The sequence below is a fragment of the Cataglyphis hispanica genome, chromosome 7 (assembly GCF_021464435.1).
Source record: "Cataglyphis hispanica isolate Lineage 1 chromosome 7, ULB_Chis1_1.0, whole genome shotgun sequence".
Classification (NCBI taxonomy): domain Eukaryota; kingdom Metazoa; phylum Arthropoda; class Insecta; order Hymenoptera; family Formicidae; genus Cataglyphis; species Cataglyphis hispanica.
In genome coordinates this window covers 1,369,968-1,388,569 of record NC_065960.1, presented here as the reverse complement: position 1 = coordinate 1,388,569, position 18,602 = coordinate 1,369,968, and the positions used below count along the sequence as shown (strand labels likewise).

General features: G+C 33.6%; 1 protein-coding gene across 1 annotated transcript; it reads left to right on the top strand.

Annotated features, from left to right (window-relative positions):
• The first annotated feature begins 925 nt into the window (after nucleotides 1-925).
• On the top strand, nucleotides 926-17,531 carry LOC126850932 (Na(+)/H(+) exchange regulatory cofactor NHE-RF1). The gene is made up of 2 exons (XM_050594421.1): nucleotides 926-1,559; nucleotides 11,875-17,531. The coding sequence occupies exons 1-2, from the start codon at nucleotides 1,140-1,142 to the stop codon at nucleotides 12,181-12,183; spliced, it is 729 nt and encodes a 242-aa protein (XP_050450378.1). The 5' UTR covers nucleotides 926-1,139; the 3' UTR covers nucleotides 12,184-17,531.
• Nucleotides 17,532-18,602: the final 1,071 nt, after the last annotated feature.

The window sequence follows — 18,602 nt, the reverse complement described above, 5'->3', positions numbered from 1 at the left end:
TTTAGAGAATATTTTCTATTTATATAAAAATACGTCAAAAATTTAGAGCGAGAGAGAGATAATTATATACAATCTAATACAAAATCGTAGCAAATAACGTTGGGGAGGTAAGCCGGGCCGCAAAAGGTATCCTGCTTAAATTTCAAAAATTGTGTTATTTCATTTAAATATTTATTTATTTTTCTATTCTGAAAATTAACAAACTGAGCGTCTAAGAATATAAATATTTTCGTGGTTTTTTATCGACTAATATATTCGATCTGGATCGTAACATGCGCAGTTTCCCGCACCTGTCACCAGGCGTCGCCGCCATGACAGTTTACAACCTACTTCACTTCGTTCGTTGCTGCGTCCTTTCGCTTTTCCAGTTCGGCACGGTTCGGTAAGTCCGTCCTCGTAACAGTGTTTTTCGTTATATTTCTTTGGAATCGTGCTCGGGAACGCGTTGAACGGATTTACATCTCGTTTCGGCACGATTGATGCACGTAAATCACGCGCGATGTATAACGATAAAGCGACTTTTGTACGACAAATTCGTAAAGTACAAATCGACAATGAAGATACATCAACGAAGAAGATATTCGTCTTTAATCTTAACTTAAGATTCTTAAATGCAAATAAAGTCACAAGAGAGAACGTAACGAAAGAAAACTCGATTGTTACAACGTAAGAATAAAAGATGGAGAAATCTCGATAAGGCTGTTCGCGAAAAATTAAAAATTCGCGATACTCGTCGGTCGAGTGCGCCATTACGCGCGAAATCGCGTTTCGCGGCAATCGTCAGACCGGTCCCAGCGATCGCTTCGTGGCGTAGAGTAATATCGGGGACGGTCGGATCGATTCGGTAATCATCGGATAGCCGAGGCCGAGGCCCGACGCTTCGGGCCTCTCCGCCATCGTTCGCGCCCGCTCGCGTCATAAGTGCGCGCGCGTCCGTCTCGTGGTGTTTGTCCTCATCGCGCTCGTCTCGGTTCGCGCGTGACTCGCGTTTCGCGCGTTCCTTGGTGCGGGTATACGGTGTGTCTCCCGATCTGATCCCGGATTCGCGGGGCGCGTCTCTCCGCATTGTTTCCTTTCTTTTTTTTTTTTTATTCTCTTCATTCCCTTCTCGACTCTCATCGCGGTTCGAGACCGACGCGATGTCCTCGTTGAAGGACGATAAGCCGTGCGCGCGACTCTGCCACATCGTCAAGTGGGACGACTTCCCCGGTTACGGTTTCAATCTGCACGCGCAGAAGGGCAAGAACGGCCAGTTCATCGGCAAGGTGGACGACGGCTCGCCGAGCCAGGCGGCCGGTCTGCGCCAGGGCGACCGGATAATCGAGGTGAACGAGATCGACATCGCGAACGAGACCCACAATCAGGTGGTCGAGCGCATCAAGGCATTCCCCAACGAGACCAAGCTGCTAGTGGTCGATCAGGAGGCCGACGATTACTTCAGGGAGAATAATATCATCATCAAGGGCACCATGCCCAACATCAAGGTTATCAAGACGCCGGAGAAGAATCCCAACAGCGTAGAGGATCGCTCCGACGGCAGCAATTGCTCAGTCGACGAGGTGAGTAATGTCTCTCTTCTGCTTTTCGTATCTTAACTTTACACGTACCGAGCACACGGTTTATTACGTATCGTAAATTTTAATGATTTAAACGGCAAATTGCGCAATATGCATTTTATTCCCATCTCAATTTTTTTTTCTTTTAATAGAGACTTATTATTATGGAATTCATGTATATACATAATACATAAGTTTTATATATATATATATATGTTTATGATATTATGTATATAATTGGAAAAAAACTTGGTACTCTTGAAATTAAGATGCTTTTTATATTAGATCATTATTATGGATAAAAAATGGCTATATACGAAATAAATGCGCAATTTATGTCGACATACAATAAGTTATGAAATTTAAATTGCACACAAGAGTAATAGGTGTCATTAGATTCATTTTGGAATTACAGACGATTAATTTATACTAAATATAAATGCATGTATATATTTGAATTTATGGAATGGAAATATAATTTTACAAACAATTTTACAAATCGATCTATCAAGATTTCCAAGTGAAATAAAAATAAATATCGCATTTTCTCTTTCTGCTTTATATTATATAAAAATTTTAATACTATAAATAAAATTAGAATAATTCACTTCTATGATGACTGTTATCTACTTCTCACCAGCTATATTTTTACATCTACCAAAAATTTATGCGCCATATATATGCAGATAAATTTCTGGAAAATGATTCATTAAGGCAAACGCAGATGCGTTAATCGCGTCTTCTCTTCGGCTTTGAAAGTTCCGAGAAACGACGCGCCCGTATCGAAAGAATCCGTGGCATTCACGTGGAATTTATCCGAGTTGGGTCCACCTGTTGGATTTGTCGCCGCCGCCGCCGCCGCCGCTGCCGCTCTCGTGTGTTTACGTCGCGTCCGTTCATGCTTAGAAAGTGTCTGGCACACGCTCACAACGCGTGTGCAGTTCTGCAATACATCGAACGCTGAGTACATATTGACGATCTGACTAGAAGGCCATGCGTGTATGTGCGTAGATGGTAATAAAATTTAATTATTTATGTATCTCACAAGCACCCGCGTGATATTGATATATATCTTACAAACGTTCTATTTTCATAAAAATAGCTATGAATAAATACTACAAATAAATACTAGGCGTTTAGCAACATTTTCATGTATAGATATTATCATTCTGGATTGTTGTAAAAAAATCTCATCAATTTATTTTATATACGTATACGTTTGTTGGACATACAGGGGATTTATCGAGTTGATAACTGCTTATTGAATGCGGTCGCCGTGTTTTATTTTTTACGCCGTCACATGCAATATTCTCAGCTTTTATAGCATATTCGAACTTGCGTAAGATACAAGCAGGTGCGCGTTATTGAATGCACATGCGTCATCGTATCGTAATTAGTTATTTCTCTGCGGAATAGTCTTGCCCCCATTGTGCTCTTTTAGCTAGTCCAATGATCGATGTGTTGCAGTCAAAAAAGAGGAATAGAAATTTCACATATTAAGGTACAAAAGAGATTTGCAAATGTGAAAGTTAATTATATAAATAACAATTTTCTTTTAAATCCATGTGACTTTTAATGCCCTCTATTTATTTGATCGGGATTATCTATTTGCAAAATTATCTTATTAAATTTGTGATACGTCAACAATATTGTGATGTATAATCCTTATCTTATCGAATTTTATCTCGTATACAATATTACTCGTTCTCTCTTAATTTGGATTTATATAGGATAAACTTTCTATGTTTATTATACAAATTTTTTATGTTTATTTATTATGTGAATTTGATTTACGTAAAGATACGATATTCATTCGTACGATGTGTTTTACGGGAGACTAATTGCATCGAATCATAAATTATAAATGTCAAATATCAAATTTTTGCCGCGATTCATGCGCTGCGCGATTTACTCCCGATTAGATGTTTCGGCGATAAAAATGTGTTTGGCAGTACTTTTATTTACATGGATTATCAGGTAGCGTAAACTGCACGATACAGGAAGTGATTTAGATTATCAAAACCTTTTTTTTTTTTTTTAGAAAATATTGCACAAGTAGCATAAAGACGGATACCTAAGTTATTTTCCCAATGATAGCGTATCCTCTCTCGGCGATGACGCGTCTCTTTGTGCACGCCGTCAGCTGACTAATAGAACGAGAAATCGCCGCTTTTTTCGTCGATGCCGCGTGATTATCTCACGGATTTTCTCACTGTCATGTATCTTTCATTATTATCAATTATGTGGAAAGATACAGTCATGATGAAAAGATAAAAAAATTATGGTAATTCGTATGCTATTCATAATTTTTGCTAAAATTAAATTGCGGAAAATTTTTTTCAGATATTATTAGATATAGGATATTTTACAAAATAATATTTTAATACAAAATAATATTGCTTTAAAATATTATTGAAATATTTTTAAAATTATTTTTAATTCATTGTTATACATAATTAATATTGATTATAAAAATTTATTATGGATTTTAATTTGTATACGTCATATGTTAATGTGAGATTTATTATAGCCATCATTCATTTTAAAAATGCTGCGCATCTCATTCTTAACCTTAAGGTTGCATATATATATACATATAAAAATTACGATATAAATTGCATGAGAGATGCATAATTTATGCTGTCTTTTACGAATCATTATTAATAAGATTTTTGCCTCATTATTTTATATAAAGAATTAACTTTAATGTCAAATTTTTTCTCATTATTTATTTACATAATCTTTTCATCATGCATCAGTAATATCTGTGAATAATATTTCTATTAATTGCGTAAAAATTTAAAGGATTTATCTTTTTTACAATATAAAAATTATATGATAAAATTATAAAATAAAATTCGTATTATATTGCTCTGTCTCGTGACTCGTAACTCGTATTTTAATTCCACTAAAGCCGATTTAATTAGAGATAAAGAGACAATTATCTCTCTGTAAATAATCTGTCGATATTCGCATCGAGTCGTCATCATCATCGATACTTTTTTGTTCTGCTATCGACGATGATATACTCATTGAAACATTTACCGCACTTACTGACACATGAATTCGAATAAACACTACCTAAACTAAGCTAATGATGTCTCTACATCTTCGAGACCATCTGTATTTACTTGAATCGGGAAGTATAAGACAAAAATAGCAAGGAAAATGATCGCTTGACGCCTATAATATATGCGATGTCTATAAAATAAAAGTAATATTCCTACTTGTTTTCCATGAAACGCAATTTTCCTCTATCGATCTTTTTTTCTCAGTTCAAAAGATAATACAGTAACACTGTTGCTTTTAGTTATCTTAGAATTAAAATAATTGATTATATATTCCGACTTGATGTTAGAAGGACGAATCATTGAAGAGAAAGAGGACGTGTGTACGTATCTTTATTACATTACGATATTCTTCTTTTGTTTCTAGGCCACTGAATCACATTTATTGTTCATTACAAGCTTGTCAGGATGCTGATCAGTATTATGTGTTATAATAACGTCACTTATTAATTATTATCAATTATTATTAATATTTGAATTTTCAAACAGCAAATAAAAATTAATAAAGGGAAATTATAGTATCGATTTATATTATAATGTCGTATTAAGAATGAATTGAGAATCGCATTTGGCATGGAAGCGTTAACACGGGTTCGCGATTTATCACATCGATTTTAATTGTCAGATGATATCATGCATATATGCGTTCTCGCGTGTCGCAAGCGCGTGTTTATTACGTGGACGGAATGTGAACAACCCCTGTCGCGCGCGTTCTGCAATACGAGACGGGCCGTAATAATCGACGGCACTCGTACTGTCATCTATCATTTTATTGTATCGGAATTTTTCCGCACCATTTTCTATGATATTAATTATAATATTGATATTATAATTATTTAAATATTAAATTATAATATTATTATTACCTTCTAATTCTATTATCTTCTTCCTCTAAAGAATTTTATTTCTTGCGCTTCTATTTTATTATCGAAAAGATTGTCTCTGTGTATCAACTAATAATTTTTAAATATTTATGATACTCTCCTTTTTCTTCATTATATATTATTTTACTTTTTGTGTTATCTTTAGTAGGAAATATAATTTTTGTGTGTTTATTATTTTGGGTATACACGCGTGTTTAAAGCATTGTCACGAGTCGGTATCGTATCGATTTTTCGGACTCACAGGAGTACTCGCATTGTAATCGTACTACGGGAATGAATGAAATATGATCGAATCATGCTGAATAAGCGGAAGCTTTACCGATTCGCACGTGCCGACGCACGAATCTTCATCTATGCGCGACAATAAAGGTTGTCATTTACTATTTCCTGCTTCCGATCACGCGACCAGCGATTTTTCAAAGATGCTAAAAAACCTAGTTTTCATTATTTTCAACAAATTATCATCGCAATTCAGAGAGTATTCGAGTAACCGAGGAAAGTTTTATATCTTTTCGAAATAAATTGAGGAAAAATAAAATATTAAATATAAAATGATATCTCATTAAAAAATATCTGATATATATTTATTATTTTATGCGAGAAGCTTATTTTCAATATCGTAAAATATAGATAATTGGATAATAAACATATTACCATGAAGAATATCAATCATATACATTATATTGATGATGCACGATGGATAAATATTTTTCATATTTGCAAAGTATTTTAGATAATTGCAATGAGATAAGGCAAGATTAGATCATCATGCATAATGCGAATTCAGAGTTTAAAAAAAGAAAATATTGAAACCAGCATTTGGTAATGCTATTTTAAATTCGCGATGAGTCTGATTTCAACGGTTTAGTTTGTAGACGGAAAATGACGACGTGTGCGTTATTAATATCTCCCTTATATATGCTCGTCATTGTCTAGACAATAATTCATTTATACAGAGGCAGACAACTCGTGAAGCCGCAGTTTATACACTTCGTTTAACCCTTGAACGTCGGTTAGAGGAGTTCGTCTCGACGGGAATTGGCGAGATTACGATGAAGAGGAAGAATATATGTATAGAGAATAATAGAGAAAATATTGCAACGCTGATTAATTTTTAAATATCGCGACATCTCGAGTTCCGTGACATATCTGACATCTTCAATTTAAAGGTACTTGTACGTATTTTAGTCATCAATATTTCATCAAAGATTTTAATTCGTAAATATCCTATTTAAACTATACTTAAATATGCAAATATATGTAGATATAATAGCGTTACATTAAAACTCACGCAATATAAAAGTGAAATAATCAATTTATAATAAAATACATTTTTCTAATTAAGCGACATAATTGCAAAACGATTTATAATGATTTCCGTGGTGGAGGCACGAGTAAGGCGATATTTATAAAGTTCGCTCGTAGGCTTGCTTTGTTTGCCAGAAATGTCTTCAGAGGACCGGTATCTCCGGTTCTCGGTGATATCGTTATCGTAGCCTCCACGATTGTTACAATCTCCTCCCGACAATGCTTTCTCTCGTATTCCTCTAACAATCTCGCTTGACTCGACCAGTCGTGAAAATTTGAAGATTTGAATGCATAAGTTCGTACGTTTAATGATCGATCCGTGCTTAATCTTATCCGACGTTCTCATAAATCTGACATACATTTCTTTTATAATCCTTGCATGCCGATTATGAGTTTCTCAGGGTCACGATATGATAGATCATTTTTGCGCTCTCAATTTTACATAGTAATTTATTAAATTAAAATTAATAAATTTTTAAATTAAAGATATATATATATATATATATATATATATATATATATAAATTGTTAGAGCAATTTTTGTCGCAAATAATTTTTTCGGAAAAATTACCGAATACGAATTTCTCGGAATTTATGAATATTAAGATAACGTGTGTGTGTATCTTTTTGAACAAGAAAATAACTTTAATAACTCTCAGTTTCATGCGAATATCCCCACCTTGAGACGCGATACAATAACAAGTAAAGCTGCGTTCAAGGAGGAAAAGGATTGCTGGAATGGAACGAATTCGCTGCAGTTATACGTGTCTTATCGTGCTATGTGGTGGGGAATGAGTCATTTCAATTCTAGCGGAGAGCTCGTGGTATAGAAAGTCGCGGTTTGGCTTTTTTCGAATAAATTATTATTTTGCATTAATATTATCAAGTATAATTTCTATATCTGCATTTTCAATATTATATTTAAAAATTTATTAGTTAATTATCATTCGGAAAAAATAAAAGGATATAAATTACAGTAAAATAGGATGGTTTCAGATAAATTTTTTTTCGATCGAGTGATTTATTATTATTATTATTTTTTTTTTGTATCATGAATTTTGTATTCGGTATTTTCGTCATAATGTTTGCGCAGAGTTTCCAGAAAATTTGAAAACTTTTAGCACTATCTCGTAATTCTAGGAATTACATGTGCTTAGGAAACATCTGTTGTTTGCTTAGGCGGTTATCGGTACGAGTAGGTGCACTCGCAGGTGCACGCCATCGTCTGCAACAATGTGCGTCTCTCGGATGCGAGCCATTAGATCGTTAATTGCAGGAAGCTGTTTTTCTGCAGGACATCGGCGTGTTTGATGGCGTTTTTTAATTAATTTTCGTGAAACACGAAAATTTTGCGCCATGTAGATATCGAATGAGGGATGCGCGCATCTCTTTCTCTTCCGACCAGAAAATTTCAGCCGCCTCACTCCGACGAACTTCCATTTCCGGTAATTTTCACGAGATTACGTAAATTCCGTATATATCCGTCGTGATTGCTTGCATCACGATCGTATTATGTTAATTTGATTTATTTCGAAAGAATATAACTCTTCTCAATAGTATTCTCAATAGCACTTTTAATACGAAATTTAATTTTATATGTATTTATATCTTTAAAAATATTTTAATATATCAGAATTTATAATATATTAAAAGAGAGAAGGAAAAAGAATTTATATCTAATAATTTATAAAAATATTTGCGATTATTTTAATGAGAAAAATATTTGTTTTATAAAAAATATTTTTTTTTTTTTGATAATTTTGAAAAGATTGAAAATTTGTATTCAAATAAAGAGAAGTAATAGCCAATTTTCAAGTGGTTGTGTGGTAAAGACATGATTGCTAGAGGTAATTACTTTTTATTGAGATGAAAAGTTATGAATATGTAGACGACGCGATGAGTGCTTTCATTCTTTCATGACGTTAACATACTAGTTATGATAATGGAATGCGTGGGAGGCGAACAATCGAGAGGGATTCTTCATTATGATGGGCGTTGTAATAAATATGCGCGCGTGATCGAAATGCTTTTAGAAATACAAAAATTTTTTTTATAAGTAATCTATTTAAATATTTTAAATTTATGAATTATGTAAATATAAAATTATATATTTCTACGGTAATTTATAAATTAATGCATAAATAATAATTTAACAACAATTTGGAATTTATTTGTTAATTATTTTTTGATGAATTTATCGAAAAAACAATTATTACTCGTTTTCTGGAGAAACTCTGGAGGGAAGGCAATATTTTTATCTGCACTTATATTAAATTTCTTTTCTAGATCTCGTTTATTGTACGTTTCGAATCGTTATCTTGTTACGAGGATTTTTGCAAATGGCGCACAAATCGATTGTGTAATAGTGGATTCGAGGAAGTCGGTGTACAATCGCGAATTGCGATATTGTATTCTCGATACAATTAATAGTCATTCTCTTGTGCTCGGTTTCCATTTTGTCCAAAATAGGACGTTTCCTGTCTTCTTTGCATAACGTGTCTGATACAAATGTAAGACACTTCAATATGAATACGCCCAATTTTTTACTATTATTTGTACAAACTCTTTTTTTGTTTGCATTTAATTGATAAGTATTTTAACTTATTATAATATTTATTTCGTAATTACTTATCTTTAAAAAAAAAAAAAAATATATATATATATATATATATATAACGGGAATATATTTTCTTAAGAAATGTTACATAAATTAAATCTAAAATTGAACGTAAGAAAGACAGCGGGGGAGACATCCTGAATTCCGTTATTCGATCTTATTCGATTTCCGTGTCTCGTACTAGAACGATTTTAGAGGAAAGCGTGCCAAAAACCCGCACACGTTTCTTCGCCTGAATACATATGCAGATAACGGGGATTCCCCTCCAGGATAGAAACGAGTCGACAACAAGTATTGCACCATGTTCTTTCATAGCATAGGTATAATTAAATACTCGCCTGCGCGATCCGTCGATAAGCGCGTGTTTATTTCGAAGCTTGATACGCGCGTTTGCTAGTCCTGGAATGTTGTCCCCCCTTTAATAGATGATTTGATTTCTTGCGTCAACGCGCGTGCAACAAATTATACGTCCGTTTGGGCTAAAGAGCACAGGTGAATTTGTAGCGCACGTGAAAGTACACGAGTTATCTCTGTTTTCATAATATTTTTAGACAGGAAATTCTTTTCTTCTATTTATAGAACTGTAATGAAGCGTTATTAGAAAGCTATGTATTAGCAAAAAATCGATTAGGTTCTTTTTTATTTTAAATAAGAAAGATATTGCTCTATATTGCTTCGAAATTTTTATTAAAAATTTTTTTAAGTTTTCAGGAAATTTAATAATTGAATAAATTTAATTTGTATATAAAGAAGTATAATTGATATTGCGAAATTATTTGAATAATTAACTTCAAATTATCTGAATAATTGACTTCAAAGATTTTGAAGCTCGATTTTGCATTTTACGCACGATTAAAATTTTAATTTATAACATATAGCGGATACATTTGAGCTCGAGGTTACAAAAAGAAAAAAATCGCGATGATCGTGAGAAGCATTCATGATCGTTGTCGTTCCATGGCACAGATTCCTGCAGATTTTATGCAGAGTTCTTGCATCAGTAGCGACGGAATAAAAACGTTATGTGCAACATGCGCGAAATTTTTGCGAGTATCGTGATCGTACAGTCAGTCTTTCTGCAAAAACGTGCGTAGAATTCGGTCTCGTCATTAACCTTGTAAAATTATGATTTCTCAATTTTAATTTTTAAACAAAGTAGCGTTGGGCCAATAATATTGTCACTTCTGTATCGGATAAAATAGGACTTTTATTATTGCAATAAAATTTTGCTGTAATGAAATTCGTTTCAAAATTTATTTTACATAATGTACATATACTATATGGACGCATTTTCTGTTCTATCAAATTATTTACTAAATAATTTAATAAAATTGATGCATGATGAAGAGAAAAAATTTATCATAACAATACATACACATATGATTCTATTTTATTTAGCATTCTTTATATTGGAATTTTGCATTTCGTGTATCATTACATATGCCTTATTTCGTATCTAATTACAATTTTGATTACTGTAATTACATATCGTATTAGATTATCGAGACAGTCGTCACGGAGAAAGGAAAAAGTTGCGTTTACACGCGTAGTTTCCTTTCGCGGGCGAAATAAATGGCTGCATGGTAATTCGGAATACAGAAAGCCAGTCGTACGTGAAATTCAGTATGTAGGACTGTAGCGAGATAGCCGACTAACATTATTTCGAAGGGATTTAAACGGTTCGCGCGACTCGGGAACCGGTTCTTCTCCAACGTCGCGTAATGGAATTCCTTTAAGTACCGTTCAGAATTGTATCAAGGATCCAAGGTCATTATAAGTATCTCTCCGCGGGCAGCGATCTTTATCCGCGCCAACTCGTGAGTAATAACGTGTCGTGGCGATACCCGGTCGAGGAGTCGAGATACTCGAGCGGAAATTCATATTTTGTTGAAGGCGCATATTAGTAGGCACTTGTGAATCTCCCCGTATTACACAGTGCATTTTTTATCAGCAGTCTGTGCGCGTTGTGTAGAAGCTTGCGCGCCAACACAAGCGAAACATCGAAAAAACCGCAATGTCATTCGACCCAGAAGAAATATCTCGTCTCCTCTTTCCCGTCTTCGTAACTCAGATGCGAGGCTTGGATACTACTTCTCGAATCAATCATTATACTTATAATTGTAAGATTATTAAAAGCGCGTTAATAACGCACAGTTATAAAGACAAAGATATATATCTTCCCTTTTTCTGATCGAGATTGCATTTAATTTACATATCTATTTATATTTATCTCTAATATTAGAAATTTCTGTTAACAATCTAATTATTAGATAAGTAAGGCACTTTGAATTATATCATATCACCTGATAATTTCAAAAAGTGTCTCTATATATTATTTTTTGCATATTATTTATTTATGTACCTCGTATGTAGGATTTTTTTAATTTGAGGAAAACGCCTTTCTCCTGTAATAATATATCCTTCTATTTATCTCGCTTCAGAGCACGCAGAAGTCAATCGACTCCAACGACACAGCGCACAGCAACAGCACCACCATGGCACAGACGACGATCAACAACAGCAGCGGCAATATGCGGGAAAACGGCAACGGCGATGTGAATCACGTGCACGGCACGGGTAACGGCAGCGTGGCGGATGGTGCAAACAACAGCGAGCCCCGATCTGAAGGCCTGAACCTGAAGATGAGCGTGAAGGAGCTTAGGGAACAGCTGGCGAAGCGCAAGAAGTACGACCCGAAAAAGGAGTCTATCGGCTTCAAGGACAAATTCGACATCGTGCAGAAACTATAGATGTATCCTCTCGCCTTTGTGACACATCGGTAATTCCTTTCCCTTATTCCTCTCTTTAGACCCGCCGTCATCATCGGCGCTCGACGACGATGACGACGATTTATCCCCTTATGATATAACACGTCGTGTTATAACCGATCAAATTGTTGTCGTTATAATAAATAAACACGCGATACTCCGTTATTTAGGCGCGTACGCGCCAAGCGTCAATGTCGATATCGTAACATTAATACACGTATTCGTATTTAGTGACGAGGAATTGCGGAGAATATTAGGATAAAGAAAGATAATGTTGTTTGTATAAGTATATTGTTAATTTTTCGCTCTACACGAAGACAAACTTATATGTGCAATCTCTGTCGCTTCCACGTCGGAAGTTACGATGGATTTCGAATCAGTTGGGCTTATCAACGTTTAAAAGATAGAATAATAAAGAGAAAGTTTTTTTTTTGACACGTTTCAAATTATTATTTTTTTTTTTTTTATAACAAATTATAGTTATACCACAATGACCTAAATATATCTATCGTTTTCTTTTCCGAAGCAACGCACAATTTAGTTTTATTAAAAATGTTCCTTGTTGTAAATGTAATTACAACACTTCCCGATATATGTGATTAGCGGATAATTAAATCTCACGCTCTCGACTTGATTACCCACGGTGTCGTCACATTCACTTCTAAGCATCGTCTCGTCCGTTAAATTCGAGGAGATCCGCTTGTCGCTCCTTCCCACGACTTTCTCTGAAGAATTTATCTTCTGATGTAGTAATCATTTCAAACGTTACATCGATCGTGTTAATTCTTTGCCGGAATTCTCAATCGCGAATAAAGAGTAACATTAGTAAAAAAAAAAAACGGAAATTTATCTCGACCTTCAAATTTCATAATATTGAATAATGTATAAATCAGGAGTATAAATCATAGAAAATTAACTGAGTGCTCGTTGTGAAACCATAAAGCTCCAATAAATATTCGATTATTTAAAGAATTTTTTCAAGCATTTCAAATCTTTGTGTTTTTAATTTCATGGACTTTAATTTCTGTTTTCTATTTATTGCAATTTATTAATTTAGCCGCTGAAGGTTGATACAATTGCGTTAGAATGATAAATTGTCGACACACAGAGAATTGGACGCGCACGCGGAATCTCTCGGTAATCTTTCTACGCGAAGCGTAGAAAATTCGCATAAGTCGGCCGCGCAGATGTCAATTTCTCGACTGTATCCGTCTAGAGTCTCAGTCGTGATGAGGTGAGATTTTAAGGACTCGCAAGGACGGACGTTTCTGGCGTGCAATGGGCGTGCGAAGTCAGTCAGTCGCCCGTTGCACGATCCAAGGACGAGCGCGCTGACGAGCGTGGGGAGAAAGTACACAGACGAGTCTTCTCAGTTTAATCTCCGTTATCGAATTCAGGCCGCAAATCTCGCTCGTTTTTGCGTATTGCAACATCGCGCAAAGATTGAATGTCTGCGAATCTTATATAACTTACAATAAGCCGTTTTGATGTATTTGCTCAGACTCGGTACTTAACTGATTAAGTTTTCGAAGTACTAGCAACGTAGACAAGGAAGAGAGTCCACAGGAATTATATATATAAACGCCAAATTAAAATGTAATTTGTAATTAGTTTTGAAAAAGGATATATCCAGTTCGATGATAATTATTTAATTTTCAATCATATATTTTTTGAGAAGAGAAAATATATTGGACATACTCAATAATATATAGCGTAATATTAACGATAAATATAGTGTAATGTTGGAGACTAATCGGACCAATTAAATTTGTGCGTTATCACGTAATTGCCCTAACTTAAAGATCCAATTATCTCAGATAAGAAGATGGGTATTCTAATGTTTCTCGTCATTAGTGTCACGAAGCATCATTTAATTATTGGTTTATTTAATAATTTATAATTTTGTTGAAAAAAATTTTTTACAATTATTAAGATAAGAGATTTTATATACATTCTAGTAATTAAAATTTTCCTAAAAATATGTGACTTTGCAATTTATAAAAAGAATTGAAGATAAATTAAAAAAAAATGTGCATTTTATTTACAGTTGCGCGATTTCTCGATTTTTTCGTGTGCACTCTCTTCGTTTCTTTATTCCCTTTCATTGTAGTTACCGGTTAATGACCGCCACGGTCACTGATTGCGACATGTCTCGTAGAAGAATGCGTGCTAACGTTCTTCGAATAATTTTCATATCATTAGCTTTATGCATACGTATAATACAATAGATAAAGAAGAAACGCAATGAAATCTACTGAAAATTCAGAGGCAGTTAATATCGATACAAGTCGAAAGGGAAAAATATGATTCAATCGTAATCTCGATTTTTTAACATAATTTAATTGGTCTATTACACGATACATATTATAGGGTGTTCGCGAAGCCTTTATTCATCGGTCACTTATTTTTCCAATATTACACGAATATTTTTAATGAACGATAATATACCGTCTTTATTAATAACAGAGAGACACATTTATCTACAAATGAGAAAGCTGATTTCCTTAAATGCATACGTGTTCAGTTTGAGCGTAACGAAATGTATTAAGCGCAAGCGACGAGCGAGTGAATATTATCAGAGTATCACGATAATAGAGGCTCGACAAACAGGTATTTGCAATTGAAATTTATAACTCGCGTTCGTCGCGCGCATTTCGATAAACCGGCGTTCGTCGAATGCGAAGGCGTTGCGTAATCGAGCGAGCGAAGAATGTCGCGTTACAATGCAACTCGGGAGAGAAGCCGACGCCGCCTCTCCAGGGAAATTCCACCATCGTCTTCCTCTGACGTCTTGTCGAGTGTCGCGGAAAAGTTAGGTATTATCGTACCACGACACTCTTGTTACTTAAATATTACGACGACTCGTTGCGCAATCTTCGTCGTCGTCGTCATTATGCGTTTATTTGCCGGGAACGCACCGTGAGATATCGCGCCTTATTCACAAATAAGTGTAAAGGCGAGCACGAAGTTTCGTTATCTGTTGAATTAACCGAAATCAATATCGAAAGTTTTTTTATATAATCTGCTCTTATCAAAAAAAGAGAAAAGAGAAGAGTTTATCGATTATTTAAACTTACATTCTCCTTGATTCTTAAATTGCTGCTTGATACTTAGTATGAATTATTATACTATTTTTTTAATATTTTTATCTTGTAATTTTTTTAAATGTAATTTTTGTTTTTTATAATCATATTTTTATAATTATTATTTCCTTTTCCTTCTTTGATAACGATTTAAAAGATGTTAGCAGTATGGAATAAATCGACTTTTAAGTTTTCAAAGAGAATTAAAATTTGATTTAACTATCTTAAATTTGTGTTGCCGTTTGCTTCACAAACAGTATAATAAGCATTTAAAATTTAACCAGTGTTTGTAAACTACTAAGCTTACGATGCGTCGTTAATATCATGCATCATTTACCAAGGACAATTACGCTTCCTGTTTAAGCGGCAATTTACTCTTGTGTCACTTAAAGCTATCGTTAAACTTGATATGAATCTTTGGACGCAAACAAGTTCGATTCGAGAATACGAATTCTGCGCAAAATTATTGCCGCTATAATTTATCACAAAAATAGTAACCGCAAGTATGAGCGGCTATTAGCGTTGTTATTGTGTGCTAATTATATTTCGTACCGTTATGTCATTCGGCGGCTTGCTCGAGTGAAAGTTTAATAATGAGACACTCGATACAATAGACACGCACGAAGCGGGGAATTGGTATGAGGAAAAATATCGCGTTTATGCATATCTCGCGACTAACACATTTTTGCATCGCATCAAAAATTTCGCAAAATAACGGGTGCAAGGTGTAACAGCAAACGATTCCATATCGGAAAGAATTCCATCTCCCGACACTTCGCCAAATTTTTATGCTGATGTATCAATATCCAGCGATCTCGTTTTTAGAACGAGAATGGAGTAGGAATTTAGTGAGATGAGTCGAAAGCAAAACTGCTTGTTAGAGAAACTACGCGATGATCCGTCCAATCTTATTGCTGCGAAAACCGGATATATATATATATATATATATATATATATATATATATATATATATATATACATATAGAGTTCGTAAAAAAATTTACTCTGTATATTTGTAGTAAAATCTTTTCTAAAAAAAGAAACGACATTCTCTTATCAAAATTCTACATATCTAATTCTACATAATTTTACATTTCTTCGTACACACATGTCCGATTAAAAAATTAAAAATTGAATATCAAATAGGTACGTGATTATGTGCGGCAACGTGTACAATCGAAACCATTATTTTCCTCCGACAAAATTAATCTCCGCTTAGCGCAAACGTGCGATACGTCAATGTCTCGCGGCATATGTATTGCTGTTTTATTTTAGACAGATAGAGAGATAGAGGAAAGCAACTTAATGTCTTAACAATGTCGAATTCGTTTTGAATGAAAAAAAAAAACAACAGTGGAAGGACTGTATCCTCCAAAAAATCGCTATTTATCTTAACGATATCTCGCTTTTACATACTTAAAAAATATTAGGCGTTGCATAATAATCAATTTGATAATATAGACATCAATAACATACATGTGCTTATTTTGCGAGCGTCAAAAACTTTGAAAAAAACTAAAAATCTAAAAGAAAGATTTAAAAAATTGTTTAGGAAATCATTTAAGAGGAGGATTAGTTATATGCGATATCATTCTTATGGCAGGATTTCTGAAACTGGAATCATTTAACTCGCAAACAAATAACATTTTGCGCGATTAACGTCAGCGAAAGAGCGAGTGATTTGCTTCCGCAATATTTAAAAGCCAGGTTTTTCGATATTGTAATGCTCTCGTGCTCGTCCTTCTTTTCAACGCAGACTCCTTTTTTCTTCAAATTTTTGGAGAGCTCTAATTGAGCTAGTATTATACCAGGTTCTGTAAATATTAATCTATCAGCAACGATCAAATTCGAAAAAAATAGCATCATAAAATTTAATTGTTGTTAACTTGATATTGTCTATGTACTATTGCGTATCGAATACTTTATCTTATCCGTATCAGTTATCCAATGAATGAAAATAATGACATTTTTACCGGACGCTCGATAAAATTTCTTTCCGATTTTAATCAAGACTCCTCGTTCTCGCCGATATGTAATTATTGCATCGAATTCTTGAAATGTATATAACCACGCGCACACATATATATATATACGCACACATTAAATAAGAATCAAGTACACATGTTACGATTTTCACACAATACGTCCAACATTATTATGTAAGTGTTAATTTTAAACATTATTTGATGATAAGGTTTAGATGTACACCTTATGAAATTACACGTATTCACGTACATGTGTAGAAAATGTGTATATGTGTACAAATTACTGTCCTCGCAAGCATTCACGCTCCGAGTTTCCAACTTCCGTTTCCTGATATTACCAATAATTTATATTAGTAATTATTCGATTTTAATCTTGATTTTTTTTTTAGAGTTTGCAACAAAATATTTCACGTGTAAATATATTTCGATGTTAATGTTTTATTTTCAAGAATCTCTTATTTGCATTCGAAAAAAATAATATATCGTAAGAATCTGATGAAATGTTCAAAATATTTTATAATCAAAATTAGGATATATCTTTTCTCGCCAGTAGATTGTGAACATTGCATGTCCGACAAGTGGCGCCTCAATCTAGATTACTTCCACTGTTTTATCGATTAAGCGTATTGATCACACTGTGGAAAATTACATTTATCACATGACATATCTCGTTGATCATTATAGAAAATTAATTTCTGATAGAAAATTAGAATTCTGCTAAAAAATTTTATATTAATTGATTTTACGATTTAATTGAGTATATTTGAGTCATCTTTTTTTTAGCATATAAATGAAAAAAAATATAAATAAAAATAAATAGCTAATAGTTTGTTAAAAAAATATATTCTATTTTAATTATTAAAAATTAATTATTATAAAATCACAAATTAAATTCCAAGGAAAAATTGGCATTTTACGATTAGTTTTATATAAAAATATTTAATAGAAAAAGATATATAGTTAAAAAAAAATACTGACATGCTATATATATTACAATATATTAATATTATATAAAAGAACATTTTATTCTTTTTTTTTTGGAATGAAAAATATGAATAATAATATAAAAAAATAAATCAGAGAGAAGGTTACGGGCAATTGATTAAAAAGAGATTGCGAATGGAAAGTTTAGTGTTATCAATAAAACGCAAAGATTAATCGTCGGATTGAGTATTACATTTATCTAAAATTTGTTATTTCTACAGTTTGCATTTTGTTCTACATCGATAAAATAAAAGAGCTGGAGCACGTTTGTGAAGCGCGTTAAAAAAAAAATATCAATAATCTGGAGCGAGAGCCAACATCCCATTACATAATTTAAAAAGAAGAAACA